At 37.8% G+C, this 15,229-nt stretch overlaps 3 protein-coding genes and 1 pseudogene across 3 annotated transcripts; 1 reads left to right on the plus strand and 3 right to left on the minus strand.

Moving 5' to 3' along the window:
• The first annotated feature begins 21 nt into the window (after positions 1 to 21).
• Positions 22 to 2,725, plus strand: LOC135802280 (bifunctional 3'-phosphoadenosine 5'-phosphosulfate synthase-like; annotated as a pseudogene).
• A 181-nt stretch (positions 2,726 to 2,906) lies between these two features.
• Positions 2,907 to 6,662, minus strand: LOC135802336 (lysosomal alpha-mannosidase-like). Its single transcript, XM_065315899.1, has 11 exons — positions 6,459 to 6,662; positions 6,304 to 6,406; positions 5,976 to 6,243; positions 5,444 to 5,920; positions 4,944 to 5,375; positions 4,690 to 4,886; positions 4,117 to 4,636; positions 3,806 to 4,056; positions 3,514 to 3,741; positions 3,308 to 3,451; positions 2,907 to 3,229 (listed from the first exon to the last, which is right to left on the minus strand). The coding sequence occupies exons 1-8, from the start codon at positions 6,660 to 6,662 to the stop codon at positions 3,855 to 3,857; spliced, it is 2,403 nt and encodes an 800-aa protein (XP_065171971.1). The 3' UTR covers positions 2,907 to 3,229; positions 3,308 to 3,451; positions 3,514 to 3,741; positions 3,806 to 3,854.
• A 125-nt stretch (positions 6,663 to 6,787) lies between these two features.
• LOC135802249 (lysosomal alpha-mannosidase-like) lies at positions 6,788 to 11,018 on the minus strand. Its single transcript, XM_065315799.1, has 12 exons — positions 10,786 to 11,018; positions 10,623 to 10,725; positions 10,087 to 10,560; positions 9,742 to 10,012; positions 9,246 to 9,677; positions 8,988 to 9,184; positions 8,721 to 8,920; positions 8,316 to 8,662; positions 7,977 to 8,247; positions 7,318 to 7,539; positions 7,101 to 7,253; positions 6,788 to 7,042 (listed from the first exon to the last, which is right to left on the minus strand). The coding sequence occupies exons 1-12, from the start codon at positions 10,930 to 10,932 to the stop codon at positions 6,845 to 6,847; spliced, it is 3,015 nt and encodes a 1,004-aa protein (XP_065171871.1). The 5' UTR covers positions 10,933 to 11,018; the 3' UTR covers positions 6,788 to 6,844.
• A 444-nt stretch (positions 11,019 to 11,462) lies between these two features.
• Positions 11,463 to 14,445, minus strand: LOC135802265 (serine-aspartate repeat-containing protein F-like). Its single transcript, XM_065315827.1, has 5 exons — positions 14,383 to 14,445; positions 13,661 to 13,769; positions 12,567 to 13,606; positions 12,318 to 12,455; positions 11,463 to 12,064 (listed from the first exon to the last, which is right to left on the minus strand). The coding sequence occupies exons 1-5, from the start codon at positions 14,393 to 14,395 to the stop codon at positions 11,985 to 11,987; spliced, it is 1,380 nt and encodes a 459-aa protein (XP_065171899.1). The 5' UTR covers positions 14,396 to 14,445; the 3' UTR covers positions 11,463 to 11,984.
• Positions 14,446 to 15,229: the final 784 nt, after the last annotated feature.

Here is a 15,229-nt window from a genome sequence, read left to right on the forward strand (position 1 = left end):
CAAAAATGCATTTCGCTTGTGTTGTAATTGGTTGAAAGTCCATGACTGGTCAAGAAGTGGGGAAACATTTGCGTTTGCGCTACATTTCGTTTCCGCGGTACATGAACGTGAAATTCCCACCCAACACCCGAAAACACGACACGAAATATACAACAGTAAATTATTAACTGTTTGTACAATTATATTTAACCCAATTCTTCGAAATACTACAACTTACGTGTTCGTATAGCCAGGATTATCATCAGCGTTGATATATTATATCTTTCGGTAAGCGCTATTTACACGTACACGATAGCATATTTAACGACCTTTTATTGATTTGTTAATCTTTCGTTTTTGTTTTACTGAAATACTAACTTTTATTTTATTATCAGGGAATAACTGCCGAAAATCAGTATTAAAATGACGAGCACACATGAAATCTACAAGAAGCAAAGAACTTCAATGCAAGTGGCAACTAATGTAACAGAACAGAAACATCATGTATCCAGAGCAAAACGCGGTCAAATCCTGGGACATCTCCGAGGTTTCAGAGGATGCACAGTTTGGTTTACAGGTTTATCTGGAGCTGGCAAGACATCAATTGCTTTTGAGTTGGAAGCATATTTAGTATCACATGGAATTCCTGTCTATGGTCTTGATGGTGACAACATGAGGACAGGTCTGAATAAAGATCTTAGTTTTTCCAAACAGGACAGAGAAGAAAACATCAGGAGGGTAGCAGAAGTAGCTAAGTTGTTTGCTGATGCTGGGCAGATTTGCCTCTGCTGTTTCATATCTCCATTTGCTGAAGATAGGGATTTGGCTAGGATTATTCACAGGGAATCAGATCTGCCATTTTTGAGGTGTTTGTTGACACCACTTGAAGTGTGTGAACAGAGAGACACCAAGGGGTTGTTGTATGTAAAGGCAAGGAAGGGTGACATCAAGGGTTTTACTGGAATAGACCAACCTTATGAGACCCCAGAACATCCTGAGCTTGTTGTCAAAACAGTGTCTTTGACAGTGGAGGAAAGCATGCTGCAAGTGGTGGAGATGTTGCAGGAGAATGGGATTATTCCAAAGGAAGTTATTAATCAGGATGTGGTGGAGGAGTTGATTGTTCCTGAAGAAAGATTGGCTGCTGCTAGAGGAGGGGCTGCTTCCTTGCCTGGAATCGATATTAACTTGATTGATCTGCAATGGGTCCAAGTAAGTGAAATTTTCATGTTTTTCTTTAGAATTATATACATAACTGCAAAGTTTATGTTCATATCACAACATAGAGTCAGTATTGACACTTTAAATGTTGCTTTATGTTTTTTTATTCACTATGGTAACCTGATTGTTTAATATTTTCAGCAATACTTACACTTTATGCTTAATTTACCTAGTTATTTGGTGATGTCATTTGCTTGCGTAAAATCACTGCACTTCACATGAAAGTTGATACGACATTGAGCATACTCGAGCGCCGTACGCACGTTTTCATAACTCTTATCAGTTTGCGTCGTTGGCAACAGATTAGTACATAAAAATTTAATTGCTATTCATACAATTTCACAAATAATGCAAATGGGAACATTTTTCGTTTTGCTTTTTCAATTTTGAATTAATTTACAAAAACAAACAATACAATTGTTTTTCTTTCATAATTTGTAAATTTTTGTTTCTTAAGGTATTAAGGTTACCACCACCAAAGGCTTCATGAGAAAACGAATTTTGCAAACCCTCCTTAATTTCACTTCGCAACTCAACGGCAAAACGCCATCAATCAAAAGCATACCAATAGTATTACCTTGCACAGCAGAGGACAAAGGAACGCTTGAACGAAAACCTCGGGCATTTCCTTGTATTACAACGGGTGGCATTTGGTGCGTGGCTATTCTTCGCAAACCCAGCTTGCAGAACAAATTACCGTGAAGGGAAGAGCGCCGCGCTCGGGCCAATTCGGCACCACTAATAAGAATCATCCGCATATCAAACTAATCATGGAACTGGCGACGAAGTTAGCTGGAGGTGATCTCGGAAGTCCTCCATCGTATTCGCAGCAAATGATGGTTTAGATGAGTATCGCTATGACGCCCAATGAACTCCGTGCGAAGTTTACAAGTAATGCGCGCCGATGCTGTGTTTCAGGTTCCAAACTACGCAACCCACCCACAATGGGTGGGCGTAAGGTTACCGCCGTGACACCAAACGACAACTTCAAGAACGCGGATTTAAGCGTCCGGTGCTACCTTGCATCCACTGGGTGGCCGGGTGAAAGACGACGATGTCCTCACCGCCAGAACGCATGCAACAACATCAAGCCAAGGTCAGCGGATGAAGGTCTACTGGACGCACAATCAACTGTCTTAGCTATTTTTCTCCCAGTCCGATGATGTATGCGGGTCCTACTGAAGCGCGCAATGGCACGCGGTGCCCGGGCGAAACGCCGGTGCTAACTTTACATAGTTGGGCGTGATCCAGCCGGCGTGCCGCATCCAGATGGAAAGGAAGCAAGTCTTGATGGTAATCTATATGATGTCATGCATGGCGGGCGTGTTTTTAAAGATGGCGCCTGGCTTGTATTTTCATTGGAAATCATTCCGTTCCGCGTGGCAGCTTACGACAAACGCTATCAAAAGAATGGCGTCTTTATCCGGAGCAGAAAGACGATTTTGATTTCATTTCAGGCACAAGAATGAGTGGTTACTGGCTCGCAGCGGGGAAAAATCCTCCGGATGGTTTCATGGCACCCTAGTGCTATGGCAGGTTTTAGCTGGGGCTACTATCAATCTTTTGCATTTATAAAATGCATTTTAACACAAACATATATACAAACTCAATCTTAGTGGATATTCCACTCTATTTTTAACTAATGATATACAATATTATTGCAATTTGTTAACAATTTCAAGGAGGGTACAGATTTTATTAATTCATGCGTTTAATTATTTATTTTTAATTCTGAATTGAAGATTTTATCATAGAGTTATATTTGAAACAATTATATATAACATTAAATGTTGTGTGAAGCAAAGAAGAAAGCAATTGGTATCATGACATAACTTTAGTTAACGTATTTAACACGAGCGATAAAAGTTTTAATCTGCATCGGTTTCAGGGTAATGTCCAGAGAGTTTTCGGTTGACTCATTTGGGGAAGCGTAGTTATACCAGTTTAATCTCTGCGAATCTTGTTTACGTGCATTGCCAGCAAGGTTCATCTCTTCCAAGCTCAGAATTTCAAAATGTACGAACAAATTCTGAAAGAAATTTCATCAATTATGTTTATAGACATGTTTAGTTTCTTTGTTTAGGTTTTTTTTATAGAAAATACTTACTTTGACATTCACAGTTTGTGTTTCACCAATATCAGAAGGCAAGAAGTTCTCTAAACGTAGCAAAACAGTATTTTCTTCTTCTGCAACAGGCTCCAAAGTCAATACTCGAGTGCTTTCCGGCAAAGGTTCATTCAATCCAATGAACTAAAATGTAAATAGTGAGACAGTTGTAACAACTAAGTCTTAATTTCAGTGCTTCTACATACTTCCGAAGTTATATCAGAATTGATCGCTGACAATTTAATGTGTTTATCGAAGAACATCCAAGGAGCAAATGCGATTTTGTTAGCCAAGTAACGTTCCGCATTCTGGTCCTCATCATGAGTAAGTGTCAAGAAATGACTGCCACGAACTTTCAAGCCGACGCCATTTTCTGTTTCGTTTAGAATTTCTCCAACGCCCCAATAATCATCTCTGAGTGTAAGTCGGTGAACCTAAAGTAAATACATAATTAACATTGAAATCAATTTAAAACATTTAAAAGTATAATATTTTTACCATCAGTTCAATTTGACCTGATTGCACACTTGAACCACCTTGAGGACGATCATTGAGAACAGCCATACGTTCCTGTCCATTCGAAATGGCTATTTCTGATGTGACAGGGAAGTAATTTCCCCGAAATTTTCTCCGATTTTTCCTCGCGCACTCGATGCATCAAATCTCTACCATTAGAATCTGTGTAGAAATCCGCACCGGTTTCGAAATCAGATGTAAAACGAGTGATAACCTCTTTTCCTTGCTTATTACTGCAAAAAATCAATCAATTACGCTGAATATAAGTTAGTTTGCTTGTTTTAGACACTTACTCAATAGGAATGGGTCCAACCAGCCAATCAAACTCAACATGATCAGCCAATTCGGGATCTTTGTAAATCCTGATGACTTGTTTCGCCCAATCACTGTACACTTGATGCACCTCATCAAAAATGTCTCCTTTGTACGTGGTCACTTCGGCGCCATCTTGGTTAATAGCCACTGCATCACCGTCGTTTCTAAACACATATGCTCCGGAATTACGCCCGCTGTTTTGCATACTGTTGTAATACATCAATTCTTGTTTTATTTTGGCAGAAATGTTGTTAATTCTCACAGACTCTAGAAGTCCCGTGGATTGGTCAAGAATGGCACTAGTTCGTTCTCCACCTAATTTAAACCTATCTTCTGATACGTCTGCGTCTAAGAGGAAAGTAACAACATCGGCGGGTTTGAAATGATATACTTTCATTCCCATTGGGGGTAAATCTGCGATGAAAGTCAATTCGTACTTCATGGAGACACCTTCTACATACGCAATGCTAGGCACTGCTTGATACTTGACATTTTCGCCTGAAATATCAAAAGAAATGTTGTAATAATCACAAGGATATTGAAGTAGTTACCATTTGCAGCTGTTATTATTAAATCCAAGTTATCAACTGGAATTTTTGCTGGATATTTGATTGGCGTTGATGCTGGATTGTAGAGCACTACAGCAAATTGTGTGTGGCTAGTTTCGGTGCAAATACTGACATTTTTCAGAAGGCATTGGTTCAAATTTAACTGGACTGGTTTAGATGCATCTTTGCTTAATAACTTCCTATAATAAAATAATGTTTTTGTTTCTATTTGCAGCAATTATCATAAAAGTACTTACGAAATATGTTCGTTTATTTTCGAGCCACTGTCCAGGAACGCTTCATGAAGAATCCTAGCGTAGTCATTGGCGACATGTTGTTGTTCCGTACCGGTAATGGCGTCGTGATGTTGCATGATTCCAACAGCATTCTGCATCATGAACAATTCACTCTCGTTCGTTGCTTGCGAAAATGTCGCCAATTGTTTGTGCACTTGTAAGAAATTCAGTGCCTCTTTAGCAAATCGTTTTGATGTTGGCCTGGATGAGAAATAACCGGTCCAGAAGGTTTGAGAATCAGTTGCATATGGGAAGAAATCCTTTTCTTCTTTTGGTAATTCAATATTCTCAGCATTAATTGCCTCATTCACTGCTTTGACATAACAAGATGGCGTCGAGTAGAAGATATTGATGGGTTTCTTATTGAATGTTTGTGGGAAAACCGTAAATCCTCTAAAAAGGTTTAAGTTTAAGTATTAGATTATTCTAATCACTAAAGTGTAGATAAATAAGTATTATACTTGATCAAAGCGTCCAAATTTCCAAAATATTTCGTTGCATCCATGTAATTGAAATCACCTCCCATTGGCACCAATAAATGATTGGTTTTGTAATGTGTTGCAGCATCGGTAATGACCTTAGCGTATTTCTTCACTTTTGTTTCATAATTATAATCCGCCTGGCCTTCTTCGGTGATTATATCATCATCATGACAGGTAACATCAAAACAAAAACCCTCGGGTGCGTTGTAATGATTAAACATAATAGAAGTGAAAATATTGGATTCATCTGCAAGACTCTGACTGCCTTGCCAAATCATTTCAAGTTTTTGATCATTCAATCGATTATTTTTGTCTCTATAGTCAATACGTGGGAAGAATAACCCATCATAACCCATCTGGGCGAAAATGGACGCCATTTCACTGCTGTGACCAAACGGATCAATTTGCCATCCGATTTTTGGTTGCCCACAAGTACCGAATGTGTCATTCAAAAACCTATCAATAGATAAATCAGTAAAAATATGTTTTGTAATGTTGGGAAATAACATACTTCAAACCAAAAGTGAATTGATCGATAATTGAATGAAAATCAGCTGCAGCTTCATCATTCATACTCCAAGCACCGCCTGTGAACTCAAACTGGCCATTTTCGACTAATTTGTGCACAATCTGTTTGGTCTCTTCATTTTGCTGCGTCCACCATCTATGGAAAAAGAACGATTCCACTTGAATGAAACGACGTTCCGGATTGGCTTGCAAAGCGTCAATAACCGATGATATAATTTCGCTTACATTCGCATACTGAGCTTCTCTGTTTGCTGTTTTGATAAAACATAACCTATATTAATAACTATTAATGGTAATTGTGTAATACATACATCCATCGTAGTATTGCTCGACGGTTTTAAGCCATCCGACGTCATCGTGCGAGTGCGATACAACGTGAACATTCAAAGCGTCTTCTTGTACTCTATTACAACTCTAAACAAACAAATTAGTATAAAAAATGGTTATGATTAATATAATTATCTACCTGATAGCCACATTGTGTTGCTGAAGTAGTATCCAATGGCTTGGCTTCAATATTAAGTTGAAAAGCACAAAGTGTGATTAAAAGACACAAAAAATTCGTTTGGAGCGACATGGTTGAGGTGTGCTCCAAATATGCGAAACGCATACGCATGATCATGAAATAGATCACAAACTTGCCAACAGTTATCCTCGAAATGAAATCCATAGATAAGATATCAAATTGGTTATTGTATTATTAGGCGGTGAATTACACCACAATTAACATGCGATACTTAAAACATCTCTAGATGAATAGATAAGATAAAAATCGATGAAAAAAATAAAATTCCGTTTTGTCAAGTTAAATTGATTTAATTTTCACAATAGAAGTCTTATCGGTCATACAAATCAATTCAAAGATGACTTATAATTAACAATGGCTTTAAACGTTTTAATTTCAAACGGTTTCAAAGTCACTTCAAACGAATCTTTAATGTTTGAAGTCTTGACAGATGGATATTGATTCCAAGCCAGTCTGTCTTTAAGGATGTTTCCAGCCAAGTTTACTTCTTCCAACGTCATGATGTCAAAGTTAACGAAAAAGTCCTGAAATTAATTGATTGTATTATATTTCTAATTCACTTTTATTGAGTTTATGTTTTACCTCAAGGTTTACAGTAACTTGCTTTTTGTCATCCCAATCACAGAAGTTTTCCAAACGAATGAGAAGAGTACTTTTATGACCCAAAATTGGTTCCAGGGTTAATAGCTTGACAACTTCATCTACTGAATTAGATGTTTGTTTAAGTGCAGTAAACTGTAAAAGCAATAAGCAAAAGTAAGGCTAAGTTGGGTTAAGTATGTTTATGTTAGTAACATACCTCTTTCTTCAGACTTAAATTTGAAACGTCAGATGTGCTGTCAAAGAATACCCAGGGTTCCATAGAAATGCGATTGGCCAAACGACGTTCAATGATTTGTGTTTCTGGTGTAGTTATGGTCAGGTAATGGCGTCCGCGTACCTTCAAACCTTGATCGCCATCCTTTTCGTTTAAGGCCTCACCAACTCCAAATGCATCATCTCTCAACATTCGGCGATGAACCTATTTGTTTAAATATTAATGCTTGATTAAGTATCAGTTTTTATTTGTGTAAAAATTAAAAAATTCTAACTATTTCGTCAAATTTCGTATAAACTCATCTAAAAATGTTGTTGTAAGTAAATTTTAACTTAATTTTGTTCACTATCATTGAAATTCATGTTATTTATAAGGTAGTAAGGTATGTATTTGCTATATGGTTGCCTACTTTCTCAATCAACTGTCAAATAACATAACCTAGCACCAACTCTCATCCGATATTTGACACCCTACAAGTTATATTTTGCGAAAAAAGTAGTCTAATTGTTTTTCCTAAGTCAAAAATATCGATATACCGAAATGAATCAAAATTGATTGACTAGTTTTTACGTGAAAGCGACACAAACACACTCACATTTACATTTTTAACATTAGTTAAGCTATACATTAATATTCCTTACCATTACTTCCACTTGTCCAGATTCTAAACTAGTGCCACCCTGTGACCGATCATTCAAAACACTGAGTCTTGTAGTTCCATCCGTAATGGTAATCTGAGCGGTTACAGGATGATAATTTCCAGCAATGGGCTCCTCATTGGTGTAGGTATATGTTGGACGGAAATCTCGAATTCTGTGGATCATCTCCCTGCCATTTGAATCGGTATAGAAATCTCTACCAGTTTCTAACTCGGTAGTGAAGCGAGAAATCACTTCTTTTCCTTGCTCATCACTGCAAAACAACGAATTTACAAAATTAACCACTATAAAAAAGCAGATAAAGTATTTGTATATACTTACTCGACAGGAATAGGCCCAACATACCACTCGAACTCAATGTTATCATTAACACCCTCATCGTGGTAAACTCTTATCGTTTGTTTGGCCCAATCGCCAAACACCTGATGAATTTCATCGTAAATTTCTCCTTTGTACGTTGTAAATTCCACCTTATCAGACATTTGTTGTGCAACAGTACCATTCAAATTTCTGAAAATGTATGCTCCGGAGGAACGTTTCGAAAACTCAGAATTGTCGCCCTGAGCACTCAGGTAGTAAAGCAATTCTTGACGCACCTTCAGTTCTTTACCATTAATTGTAACGGACTCCAAAAGACCAGTTGACGAATCAATATTAACACCCCTAGCCTGAAATAGTTTTAATTAAGTAAAACATCAATAGATGAGTTTTTAAATTAATAATTACAATTCCTCCTAATTTGCATTTGCATGCATCGGTGGTTGGTTTATCCATTTCATAACCAACAGTCGATGATTTCTTCACGTTATAAACTTTTAATCCCAACGCGTCTAACTCAGCAATGAAAGTCAACTCGTACTGGTTACCATTTTCTTTTCCTTCTTCATATGCAATGCTGTCACTGATTTGGTAATTGACGCTTTCATCTAAATAAATTAAGAAAATCATTATGATAATGTGATTTACAAAAGTGTTTAAAATGTAAAAGTTTACCATTTGGTCCAGTGATAGCAAAATTCAATGAATTCACTGGGAATCTCACAGGGTACTTTGTTTTGTGGACGAGAGGATTGTAAACAACAACTGTGAACGTGTCAGAAGTGCTTTCAGCGCAAATTGTTTCGTTTTTCAGTAAGCACTGCTTCAAATTTAATGAAATTTGCTGTGAAGAATTGCTACTCAGTAGTTTTCTATAAAATAACACACATTTAAAATGTTGTAATAATGATTTGTGTTCAACTTAAAACTTACGAAATGTATCCATTAATTTTCATTTCACTATCCTTGAAAGCTTCATCCATAATCCTTGCGTAGTCATTAGCGACATGTTGTTTTTCCGTACCAGTAATGGCGTCGTGATGCTGCATAATACCAACCGATTTTTGCATTTGAACGATTTCGTCTTCGCCGGCGTTTCGTGTGAAAGTCGCCAATTGTTTGTGGATTTGAAGCAAGTTACTCGATGATTTTTCGGAGCGTTTGGACGCCGGACGAGAAGTGTAATAACCTGACCAGTAGGAATTGTAATCGCTAGCGTACGGGAAGAAATCATAGGTTTCCAATGGTAATTCAATATCGTTGGAGTTAACAGCATCGTTGACTGCTTTCACGTAACAAGCCGGTGTGGAGTAGAACAGGTTAATGTCTTGATCACGGAATTTTTGTGGCCATAGCTTGAAACCTCTGTAAAAAAAACAAAAAAAAAATTAAATTTTATTTTACAGACGATAAATACGAATATAATTACTCAATCAGTTTATCCATGTTTCTATAGTAAGAAACAGCGTCCTGATAGTTGAAATCATCACCCATTGTAATAATAATGTTGTTTGTTTTGTAATGGGAAGCTTGGGACCGAATGAAATTGTTGAAGTTTTCTACTTTCGATTTGAAATTGTATTCGCTGTTGCGTTCATCAGTGACAATCGGATCTTCCTGGCATAAAACATCAAAGCAAAAGCCACTTGGTGCACTGTAGTGGTTGTAAAGCAGCGAAGTGAAAATGTTTGACGAGGCACCTATAATCATAAAAACAGTTTTAACAAACATTCACATACACGTATATAAATTGTGTATATGTAAATTTGCTTGCCTAACTTATTACTGCCTTGCCATATCATCTCAGCCTTTTTATTATTGAGTCTCTCCATTTTGTCCCTCCAATCGACACGAGCAAAGAACACACCATCGTAACCCATATGCGCAAAAATGGAAGCCATTTCGCTGCTGTGACCGAACGGATCAATTTGCCACCCGACCATCGGGCGAGCACATTCACCGAATGTTTCATTCAAAAACTTCAAACCAAACGTAAACTGATCGATTACAGCTTGATAATGAACAGCAGCTTCATCGTTCATACTCCAAGCACCTCCAGTAAACTGCAGTTGGCCATTTTCGACCAATTCATGCACGGTTTTCTTGGTGGCATCATTTTGCTCCGACCACCATTGATGGAAGAACGCGGTTTCGACTTGAATGAACCGACGTTCGGGATTTTCTTTTAATGCAAGCACCACGGATGATATAATTGCGTTTACATTAGCCCGTTGAATATTGGTTTTTGCTAATATCAACAAAATAAAAGTATTAATATAATTTGTTTAAGTTAAAAACATTTTTACGTACTTCCGGTAAAGTATTGATCAACCGTTTTGAGCCAACCGACATCATCGTGCGAATGAGGAACCAAATGGACGTTCAAAGCATCCGTACGAGCTTTGTTACAACTCTTAAAGTTAATTAACATCAATTAGAATTGATTTAAATTAAACTACAACTAATTAAATACCTGATAACCACATTGCGAGGCCTTTGTTTCGAACGGTTTGGCATTTACATGAACACCTTGTTCAAGTAAACCTACACACACCACAAGGCAAATAGCTAAGCGAATTGACCGGGAAACCAACATCATGTCCGCTGATGCGATGATCATGATGTGACAATTCGAGCAGCGTCACTCATCAATTTATTTGGAAAGAGTAGCGGCAGTAAAGAATGCAAAAAAAGAGCGTGTGTTATCAGCGTGTGGAGCATAAGTGTTTACGGTTCCGATGTTCGTATTCGCGCTCTGTATTGTATCAGCAATAAGTACGTCGGGTTCACTCGAGGCTTGATAAAAACAAACCATGCTTGCAGTTTTAACAAAACATTTATATGATAAGTGAATTCGTGCGAATCTAAAAGTGGTCTATTAATCAGCTGAAAATATGCCACTTGAAAACTTATTATTTATTTTATTAATATACATGTAATTGAAATTAATTTATACTTACAGCACGGAAAATTTTGAAGAGCAATCTAAAACGGATATCACGATGTTAGGTGATGTCCACTATAAACAATGAGTAAAACTGGTTGCAGGATGAATAAATTTAGGATTTTGTAGTGATTTTGACCAAAAGAATGTTTTTAAATGATTTTTAGCCATGAGGATGTGACAATGTCAAAAATAATGACAAAAACTTGTATTTTGTAATCAGGACTAGTATATTTTCACTTATAACAAAAGTTAATAATCTTTAAAATTAATTAAGTTATTGGTGATGATGCAAGTTAGTTTGATGATGCAAGTTAGTTAAAAAATAAAATATGAAATCGCAAATATAAGAACTAGATGTCTCGCTTACGGATTAATCGTTTAAAAATTACATAACAGAATTCAAATTGTACAAGATTTTACATTAGTATTTACAAAAAACGCTTCTGCATTAACGCGAACAGTTATTACAATCATTCCTCGTCAACTTTGGTATTCATATTTGGTATTCGTGTAGATATTTACCTCGTATATACACATTAAATTCATTTTTTCGTATTTACAAAATGTACAAGAATATTTCGTCGTTAACTATTAGTTACATGTACAAATTTACAATTTTAGTAATTTCCATCTCTTCACATTTCATTTACGCGTGATGAATGTCTCAAAATCGAGAAAAACAACAAAAATAAATAGATTTAAAATGAATGATGTGTAAATATCAATCAGTACGCATCCATCAACACGAAGAAGAACGTCATCAACAGCATTGTGATGCTTGGTAATTGTTTCCAGCTGCCATTACCTGAAAGTAAAGATTTTAAAATATTAAAGCATTGATTTACAATTGTAATGAATAATGAGACATGCATGGAGTGATGACACACGAGGCCACAATGCACAAACACTCAAATCAATCTGACTTCATCTTGTAATCTCTATCGGCTGTCATATCGGGTGTACGAGAGTAGTGACGTGATGTTAATTGTTAAACTGTTCGCACAATTCGTTAGTCGCTAAATGCATTTGGTGGGTAATCGATGCGCTTGCGTTCTAACCTTCCTGGCTATCATCATCATCGTCATCATCATCATCATCATCATCGGTATCATCCGTTTCGGTTGCGAGAGTCGTAAAGACGCTATCATAATCGAACTCAGACTGAATTTGAGTTTCTGTGGTTGTGGAGATGATGCCTGGAGCATTATGCATTAATGTATATGAAGAGTATGAAAAACAAGATGGCGGCATAGGAGAATCATGAATGTTTCTGATAAAACTAAATCTAATCAAATTTCATTATTTACCTGAATAAACATACACGTATTTCTTCTCCCTGTATGTGGTACCAGGGATGTACATCTCGCAGATAATTTTCGTATCACCAGACATTTCGGTCTTTTTATAGCTGAGGATCCTGGTGAGGTTGAAGGTTTTATCATCGTTTTGAACCTTGATGAATTCATCTTCATCGTCGTCATCATCACTAGTATTATCCGGGTGGTCTTCATCTTCAGTATCAGGAATACCATCACCATCATCATCGTCGTCTTGATCATCAGGTATACCATCATTATCATCATCATCGTCCAAATGGTCAGGAATTCCATCGCCATCAGAATCATGATCTTCATCTTCCGCGTCAGGGATACCATCGTTATCATCATCATTATCCTTATCATCTGGTATTCCATCGTTATCATCATCGGGATCTAGATGATCAGGAATACCATCTCCGTCGGTATCTTTAACTGCCATTTGCTCAGTTGCTCCAGCATTGGAAGCATGATCTTTATCTTTACTATCAGGGATACCATCACCATCATCGTCGTCATCTTTATTATCGGGTACACCATCATTATCATCATCATCGTCCAAATGGTCAGGGATACCATCACCGTCAGTATCATGATCTTTATCCATTGCATCCGGGACACCATCATTATCATCGTCATTATCCTTGTGATCAGGTATACCATCACCATCAGTATCATGGTCCTTATCTTTAGCATCAGGAGTACCATCGTTATCATCGTCAGTGTCAATGTGATCGGGGATTCCATCACCGTCAGAGTCGTGGTCTTTATCCTGCGCGTCAGGAATACCATCGTTATCATCATCACGATCCTTAGCATCAGGTATTCCGTCATTGTCGTCATCATCGTCATTCTTATCAGGAATTCCATCGCCGTCTGTGTCGTGATCTGCATCTTTCACGTCAGGAATACCGTCGTTGTCATCGTCGTCGTCCTGGGCATCGGGTATACCATCATTGTCATCGTCATCATCCTTATGATCAGGAATACCATCACCGTCAGTGTCTTTGGAGTTTCCTTTGGTGTCATTACTAGAAATTATTAAATTAATTTTATTTTTCAATAAAGTAGGGTTAGTAAAGTACCTGGTGATTATGGTTATGATCAATTCGGGTTCCGGATAGACGCCATTTGCCATACAGAGAACTTTATCATCCTCGTCCATGTGAATGAACTGGAACTCATCAGCAGGGTCTGGAAATGTATCATATCAAAGTAAAATAATTGAACAATATGTTTCTAACGGTGAATTGTGGACACAATAAGTTTTAACGAACTTGTACTCAATTTATCTGCAATTTAAAAGAATAATATACCATACGCCACTGTAAAGGAAGTATTCTTGTATTCTTTTGACTCATCGCCTTTGTGGAAGAGCAGCGATGCGAAGCAGACGCGTGCTGTGGCGAAACACAAGCAACACGCGCGCATCACGAATTGTTTTCCACAAACAATCGGTAAAAACGCTTCAAACAACCGGCCACAAGTCGATTAAAACAATATAAACAACTGATAACATTCTAAGTGAAGCGATTAACATGCGCACAATAGCGTGAAGCGCAAAAATAAATCTGTTGAATTTATGGAATTCTTGCATGCTGAAACGACTTTGGTAAATGCAAATTGAAAAGTTTAAAAAGTGAAATCCTCGTGATGCGCTTTCATGCCACGCTGCGCGGTGTGCACTTTGCAATAGGAAATACATTCGCCTCGTCCGACATGTTTCCCAAAGGTGGAATCAACTTTGCACATCAGCACATCTCGTTATCAACGCTCGGCAGGTGAGCGCCAATACATCCATACTAACCGTAAATAATCATCTTCTTCGTGGCGGTGTCCTCGTTGACAGAGCTGGTGATCTTGCGCTGTAATCACCGGAGGTTCCGGCGTGATGCCCGTAGGCCGGAGTGCGCGGAACATCGTGGTTGGATCTGTGGATGCCTGGTAGCGGATCGATGATCCTTGAACGAACCGAGCGCTTGCGGTTGCTGCGCTGGCCTCCATTGGGTGGATTTGCTCGTTCTCGTTGTAGAACCACTTAACTTCCAATCCGTCTTCGTCCTTCGACGCCTCAGGGGTCACCAATCAGGATTACTTCGTCCTGTGCGCCATTTCTCAATCGTCGACACGGCACTTTCAAATCAAGATTTGCAGTTTACAGTTCCTAAAATACAAAACCAAACAAATTAAACATGTGGTTTTAAACTAGATTTTAAAGTTGCTAAAATTATTCATGAGCTCATTATGATTTGTGTGCGTAGTTTGTATGTTGTGTTGCCTATTTACAAAGTGAAATGTAACGCTAACTAGCCCCCGAACAAACATTAAATCCAAAATTCGCTAATTAATTGGTCAACTTTTGAAACAATGTTAATCTATGTTTATTACAACGCTACACCCTTTGATTTCAGTCGGTAATTTTGTGAATGATGCGTCCGCTGATGTGCGGCGATGAAAAGTTAAAAAATATTTTGGTCCCCATGCATAAAACGTCAACTTGAAATGCAAATAAATCATGTGCACAAAGCGTTACATTTTATATCCTTTGCCTGTGTCGGTCTGCATTCGCAGAGGTGAGTGAGTGGTGATTTACTTGTTTTGTGGGAACTCGTAGCAGTTCCCAAGAATGAACGGTCAGCAAGCGAGTGTAACAT

Source organism: Atheta coriaria, unplaced genomic scaffold (genome assembly GCF_025399875.1).
Source record: "Atheta coriaria isolate IRGN ID8LTWV9N9 unplaced genomic scaffold, Caltech_Dcor_3.1 hic_scaffold_16_pilon, whole genome shotgun sequence".
NCBI classification, from domain to species: Eukaryota; Metazoa; Arthropoda; class Insecta; order Coleoptera; family Staphylinidae; genus Dalotia; species Dalotia coriaria.

What these genes read in the sequence shown, in the direction of transcription:
- LOC135802249 (XM_065315799.1), bottom strand. Translation starts at nt 10,932, where the DNA reads ATGATCATCGCATCAGCGGACATGATGTTGGTTTCCCGGTCAATTCGC. An exon ending in TGCTATCACTGGACCAAATG is followed by an intron (nt 8,921 to 8,987) that starts GTAAACTTTTAC and finishes TAATTTATTTAG; the next exon opens with ATGAAAGCGTCAATTACCAA. An exon ending in CTGGACAAGTGGAAGTAATG is followed by an intron (nt 7,540 to 7,976) that starts GTAAGGAATATT and finishes TTAAACAAATAG; the next exon opens with GTTCATCGCCGAATGTTGAG.
- LOC135802336 (XM_065315899.1), bottom strand. Translation starts at nt 6,662, where the DNA reads ATGGATTTCATTTCGAGGATAACTGTTGGCAAGTTTGTGATCTATTTC. An exon ending in CAACACAATGTGGCTATCAG is followed by an intron (nt 6,407 to 6,458) that starts GTAGATAATTAT and finishes TTGTTTGTTTAG; the next exon opens with AGTTGTAATAGAGTACAAGA. An exon ending in GTTGGACCCATTCCTATTGA is followed by an intron (nt 4,057 to 4,116) that starts GTAAGTGTCTAA and finishes GATTTTTTGCAG; the next exon opens with TAATAAGCAAGGAAAAGAGG.
- LOC135802265 (XM_065315827.1), bottom strand. An exon ending in ATACGTGTATGTTTATTCAG is followed by an intron (nt 12,456 to 12,566) that starts GTAAATAATGAA and finishes ATAATGCTCCAG; the next exon opens with GCATCATCTCCACAACCACA. An exon ending in TGATGATGATAGCCAGGAAG is followed by an intron (nt 12,065 to 12,317) that starts GTTAGAACGCAA and finishes CTTTACTTTCAG; the next exon opens with GTAATGGCAGCTGGAAACAA.